General features: G+C 38.5%; 1 protein-coding gene across 1 annotated transcript in view; it reads right to left on the bottom strand.

The window, feature by feature from the left end:
- LOC107661542 (ATP-binding cassette sub-family B member 7, mitochondrial-like) overlaps positions 1–6,807 on the bottom strand; it is a 64,089-nt gene that overhangs the window by 10,008 nt on the left and 47,274 nt on the right. Inside the window, 4 exon segments of the mRNA XM_016451171.1 lie at positions 2,690–2,793; positions 2,888–3,059; positions 3,816–3,888; positions 3,890–3,943. Of these exon segments, the coding sequence (XP_016306657.1) occupies positions 2,690–2,793; positions 2,888–3,059; positions 3,816–3,888; positions 3,890–3,943 (403 nt within the window).

Below are 6,807 nucleotides of genomic sequence, written 5' to 3'. Positions count from 1 at the left end.
TGCTGTTTTGTTCATAATTGTTTATGCAATTTACGAAATTATGTTTGATTTATATGAGTTAATTTAGATGTAATGCAGTTTTTTTTTTATAGACATTTAAACACAAAATGTCAATAATTATCGATACCGAACGATATGAAACATATCGTTGATACATTTTTTTAGCTATATTGCCCAGCTCTAATGCGAACCCAGGGATCGTTAAGCAGAATCGAAATGCACACGTCTTATCAAATACCCGGTTCTTGGAAATTTGGAACCGGTTCTAAAATTGAAACCTATTCTCGATACTCAACCCAACCCTACTGAGTGGCTGGCATTGAAGGGATAGTTCACCTAAAAATAAAAATTTGCTGTTAAGTTTACTCACTCTCAGGCCATCCAAGTTCTCGCTGACTTTTTTTCTTCAGTCTAACAGTAAAGAAGATTTTTAGCTGAAACTTTGGTCCTTGATGATTCATAAAATGCAAGTACATGCAAAGCATATCAAGGAACACTAAATTAATCCCCGTGGCTCCTGATGATATATTGAGGTCTTACGAAGTGAAACGATCAGTCTGTGCAGAAAACTGAACATTATATAACATTATTCCCTAGTTTTTATGGTTTCTCATTGTTTATGTAAAAAGATGAGCTGATGAAGACTGGTTTATTCACTTTATGCTTTACACACATAAAATATCCACATTTCACATTATTGAGTGCTTTAAAAATATAATTGCACATACGGTATATCATTGCATGATTACGTAAACGAACCAGTGAACTGAACCAGTTCAGTGAACCAAACTGTCCAAAAGAATCGGATTCCTCTGTTTGCCTGAGGCTCTGGATTACAGATACAACTGTTGAAAATAATGTTTAGTTTCTTGCTCAGACTGATCGTTTCACTTCATAAGACCACAAAATATCATCAGGAGCCACAGGTATTAATTTTGTGTTCCTTGATATGCTTTTTTTATTCTCAAACACATGCAGCCGCTGACAAGCATTTTATGAATCACCAAGGAGCACGGTTTCAGCTAAAAATCTTTCTTTACTGTTTTACTGAAGGAACACAGTCCTACATCTTGGAGGCCTGAGGGTGAGTAAATTAACAGCAAATTTGCATTTTTGGGTGAGCTATGCTTCTAAAGGGGTCACGTCTTGAGGCAAATTTAGCTTGATCTTTTAAGTGTTTGATGTGCTATAAAACATTGATAGTTTTTTTCATTTATTGAAACTAAAACAGCAAAAATTACTGAATTTCTGCAACTTTGCAATGACACATACATGAACAGATCAACAAGATTGACTAAGCTCGTTTTTGGCTGTGTGTAGCAACTGCAGATCCTTTCAAGACGGAAAACGCCAGTAGTTTCATTTCAACAGCAACAACAAACGTTCAGTCTGTTCTTAATGATTTGAGTGGCACATTTCAACACAGATTGTTAATGTGAATATGATGCAGCTTTAAAAATGGCTGTTAAAGAAAAAAAAAACTATATTTAATTTGACAGCATACTCCCAGCTAGTGTGTTTTCATGTGTATAGCCGGCTGTCAAAATGGCTGAAAACCTAAATTCGAATTTTGTACTTAAATATTATCAAAATTCGAATTATATTCGAATTTAAAAGGCATAATTTCAGTTAGAAGAAAAGCTTTTGGCTTCTCTCCTGAGGCCACAAGAGGGCGCATCGAGCAAAATATTACTAATGCACATTTATTCAAAGCATAAGATAACATGACTATCTGTGGGAAAAAGTGCATAATTTTGTGCATAAAAACAATGCTTATAAACCAATTATAATTAATTAAGTTGCTTAAACAACTATAAACAAAACAGCATCATGTATGTATGCATAGTTTAATACAAAGGGCCGAAAGCCAATCACACAGAGTATATTTTTCATTTAAAAACATGAGATGCAGTGGGATGGGGAAAAAATCCCGCAATAAAGTCTCGATAGGTTTTTTTCAAAGTTGAACTTGCATTAATTTTACATGGCTTTCTAAACATGCGGCTCTTTTGTGCGAGAAGCGAGTGCAACGGTGATAGATGTCCCTCTAGAAAATGCACGAAATATGCGTTCTGTGTGAACGGCTTGGTTTCAGTTTTGATGTAAACAAGATCTCCGCATTGATGTTCTCTTATCCCACAATATTTTGAATGAACAACGCAGCAGTGCCGCATCTAGTGGCTTCAACTGGATAGGCTAACAAAAGCATTATAATGCAACGACACTTACATCTCTTGCGTTACTGAATTATTTTTTTTGACAGCCCTTCTACAGACAGACAGCACTGTGCAATCATGTTTTCATGCCCATTTCATACCTATTATTGAGTGACGTGACGTGACATGTGGCCAAGTATGGTTACCCATACTAGGAATTAGTGCTCTGCATTTAACCCATCCAAAGTGTGCACACACAGCAGTGAACACACTGGAAACACACGCAGCAAAAATGGCTGGTGGGCAGCCATTTTTGCTGCGGCGCCCGGGGAGCAGTTGGGGGTTCGGTGCCCTCAGTCGTGGTATTGAAGGTGGAGAGAGCACTGTACATTCACTCACCCCACCTACAATCCCTGCCCCGAGACTCGAACCCGCAACCTTTGGGTTATGAGTCCGACTCTCTAACCATTAGGCCACGACTTCCCCATTGAGGAATCTACTATTTCAGTGACACACGGATCTAAGGCTCTCACCTCTTCAGTGATCGAGTCTAGTGAAGACGTGGCCTCGTCATACAGCAAAACGGGAGGGTTCTTAAGGATGGCCCGTGCGATGGCCACACGCTGCTTTTCTCCACCTGTCACAAGAAAAACCCGCTCTAGATCACTCAAGAAGAAACCCTTCAGTTCCTCTGTCTTCCTCTCAGAAACACTGAGGGCTGAGGTCTGTACCTGAGAGCTTCAGGCCTCGCTCTCCGACCTGCGTGTCGTATCCATGAGGCATTCGGAGAATGGCGTCATGGATTCCAGCTAGTTTGGCCACACGGTAGACGTCCTCTGCAGTGGCGTTGATGTTACCATACAGCAGATTGTAAAATATGGTATTGTGGAAAAGCACGGCGTCCTGAAATTATATTTACATTTGATTCTTATCCAGCATGGCATAAAGGTGATTTTCATAGCCTTAAATTAAGTCTGATTATGGTTCCCATGGTACCTCACAGATAATTTATAATAAGATATTTATTTAAAGGTCCCATGGCATGAAAATTTCACTTTATGAGGTTTTTTAACATTAATATGAGTTCCCCTAGCCTGCCTATGGTCCCCCAGTGGCTAGAAATGGCGATAGGTGTAAACCGAGCCCTGGGTATCCTGCTTTGCCTTTGAGAAAATGAAAGCTCAGATGGCCCAATCTGGAATCTTCCCTTTATGTCGTCATACGGGGAAAGGTTACCTCCCCTTTCTCTGCTTTGCCCGCCCAGAGAATTTGGCCCGCCCATGAGAAAATGAGCTACTACTGTGCGAGGCGAGCGCAATATTTTTTTTTCCTCGAGAGACATCATGGCTTGCAAACGAGCAAAGCATGGCAGTTGCCCCGCCTCTCTCCTCCTCATTAGCATTTAAAGCTACAGACACAGAAATGGCACGTCCTAAGGAAAGCTCATTGTGGGACTGGCTCGTAGTGGCTGAAATTCTGCACCAAGGCTGAATTTCGGGAAAGAGACTTCAGATACAGTACTAGGGACCACTTAGGCCTATATAAAAGCATCCAAAAAGCAGCATGTCATGGGACCTTTAAAAAAAGTAAGAAAATAATGTTCTCTAACGAGGTGATAATTACATCTGATGACTCTCAGAATTAGACGCAAAGCCTCACCTGCGGCACGACGCCCACAGCTTTCCTCAAGCTCTCCAAACTAACATCACGAATGTTCTGGCCTGCGATGTATGTTGCCCCGCTGTGGCTCGTAGAAACGAAAGAGCAATCGGACAATCGTGCTCTTTCTAAAAACATAAAAAATATAATGTTTAAGCAGTCAAATTCCATTTTCTGTCCTTCTACTTCTATTGCATCAAAGGGCCTGTTTACACCTGGTCACTTCAAGCGTTTTCTCTGATCAGATAGCTATCCGATCGTGAAAAGACCAGGTTTAAATGCCCTATGAAACGTTTTCAAGACTTGCATTTAAATCCGATCGCTCTAACCCCTTCAGGAGGTGGTCTGCTCCACATTCCAGACGAAACTGGACAAGTGTAAATGCATCTGGTTGTTTAAACCACATAGGCAAATTTTACTCCTCCCAAATTATTAAAATAAAGCAGTAAGCCCCAAGAAGCCGTGGTTTACAGTGAATATATAACAGCTAAGGGGCATTGTTAGGCGCGAAGCGGAGTGCCTAAAACCCCCTTAGCGGTTATAAATTCACTGTAAACCACGGCTTCACGGGGCTTATTGCTTTTATAAAACGGTTATTCCATGTAGTTAGGTTTCACAAAATAAAACAAAGGAAATAAAATATAATGATATTAATAAAAACATTATTCTTCCACCAAACAATGTAGTTCTTCAGAGTTGGTTGTGGTTGCAACAAAGTAGCTCTGCTCCACATTCCAGACGAAACTGGACAAGTGTAAATGCATCTGGTTGTTTAAACCACATAGGCAAATTTTACTCCTCCCAAATTATTAAAATAAAGCAGTAAGCCCCAAGAAGCCGTGGTTTACAGTGAATATATAACAGCTAAGGGGCATTGTTAGGCGCGAAGCGGAGTGCCTAAAACCCCCTTAGCGGTTATAAATTCACTGTAAACCACGGCTTCACGGGGCTTATTGCTTTTATAAAACGGTTATTCCATGTAGTTAGGTTTCACAAAATAAAACAAAGGAAATAAAATATAATGATATTAATAAAAACATTATTCTTCCACCAAACAATGTAGTTCTTCAGAGTTGGTTGTGGTTGCAACAAAGTAGCTGCCGAGCAACACACAGACGTAAACAAAAGGTGTATGTTTGTAGAGTAATTTACAACAGCTTTGAATGCGGCTCAACCAATCAGAATCAAGCACCGGAACTATCCGTTTTATAATAATAAACATGTGAGAGTGTGTTAAAGGCTATATGGCATGTTATACTCAGATACGACAGTGCTAATGCAACAAGCATCACCGCGGATGAGTAGCTGAGTATCTCTTCAGCAAGCCGACGCGCAAACAGCCACAAATGAAACTGAAAGGAAGACGCAGATGCTCAACACACAATCATCTTCATTAAAAGTAGTGAGACTAACCTATCTTTCCAGTGCTAATGCCGCGCTCTCTCCTGTTCCGCATCTTGATCTTGAAATTAGCTGATCGTGAATAAAATGCAGCCGTTATCTGTTGCTTTCGTTAACGTGAACTCTGTTAAATTTGCATATAGCGCGGGAATTGAAGATCGGATTTATATCCATTTTGCGAAGACACATTTATGTGGCCAGGTGTAAATGGAAACGTTTGAACAAATCAGATAGATATCCGATCAGACAAAACGAATGAAGTGACCAGGTGTAAACAGACCCAAAGTGTCTGTGTGAAAACTGGTCATTTACCTGAAGACTAAATAAATATTATATGAGCGGTTTCATGACAGACTTGTTATTCTGGAAACTTTAATACAATGTACGATGTGTAATTCAATAGGGTCATTTTGTGCCAACTTAACCAGAGGCCCCAGCTCAAATGTTTTCTGGTGAAAGAAATGCATCAATAAAGAAGAAAAACAACAAATTAAATGTCATGGATGTATATTTACTGAGTAAGCCACTGTTTTGTAGAGGCGGGTCAAAATGGCAATTTTCACCTGCTATTCAGAGCCAAATTACAGAGGAGTAAAAATGACTTCAGAAAGATGGCAGCATCATGTTATTTTCACACAGAGATGGTTAGGTCTATTAGTAAAATCTGTTGACTTTAGCAATCTTTGATATACATTAATGACATTTAATATTTTGTCTTTCATCTATACATGTTTATCTTTCTTTAGAAAAAACAATTAAGAAAATGTAAAATTGGAGCCAGGGAAGTGTCTGAAATTTGTTTGATTTGACACAGAATGACCCAATAGTCATTTTCAGCAATGAATATATTTTTAAAAAGTATATCAGGGCCTTAATATGTTGGTTTGCAGTTGCTAATAAACTTATTCCCTACAAATTAAAGTAAAAATTTCTTAAAGGGGTCATATGATGCTGCTAAAAAGAACATTATGTTGTGTATTTGGTGTAATGAAATGTGTTTATGCGGTTTAAGGTTAAAAAAACACATTATTTTCCCGGAGAAATGACAAACAACAAGCCCTACTCTACACTGCCCAAAAAAACTCGCTTTAAATATAAAAAATAGGGATGCACCGATACCGATACTGGTATCGGTATGGGGATCGTCCTCTTTTGGAAGGCCAAACAAAGTAGTTTCGCTTTCACAACAAATCACACAGCACCTTCACGACATGGCGGCGGCAACAACAATTCTAAAAATTAACAGTAAACATCAGTTTACAAATGGTGAATTAATAAAAAGAAATTAATCCACAGGCCTGTATTTTAAACCTATACTTTTTTTTGTATGGGTCCTTTCTTCATTTTTCTGGTAATCAGATGAAGGCATAAAACATTAATTTAATTTATCCTAATCAAATTAAAATTAAACCCTTTTATTTTTTGGCAAACAAAGTGCTGCACAACAGAGGTTTACTGTTAAAATTGAAAAGAAAACAGATGTGATTATTCATTTAAAAATAAAGATGTATTAATATTTATTAGCAGTAGTAGCATTGATTCTTAAGACTGCTAAATAGTAATATATTCTGACAGTTTCTTAACGTTAAAC

Source organism: Sinocyclocheilus anshuiensis, unplaced genomic scaffold, assembly GCF_001515605.1.
Source record: "Sinocyclocheilus anshuiensis isolate Anshui unplaced genomic scaffold, SAMN03320099.WGS_v1.1 scaffold731, whole genome shotgun sequence".
Taxonomy (NCBI): Eukaryota; Metazoa; Chordata; class Actinopteri; order Cypriniformes; family Cyprinidae; genus Sinocyclocheilus; species Sinocyclocheilus anshuiensis.
Note: the sequence above shows the minus strand (reverse complement) of the source record. Positions and strands in the feature narration are given on the sequence as shown.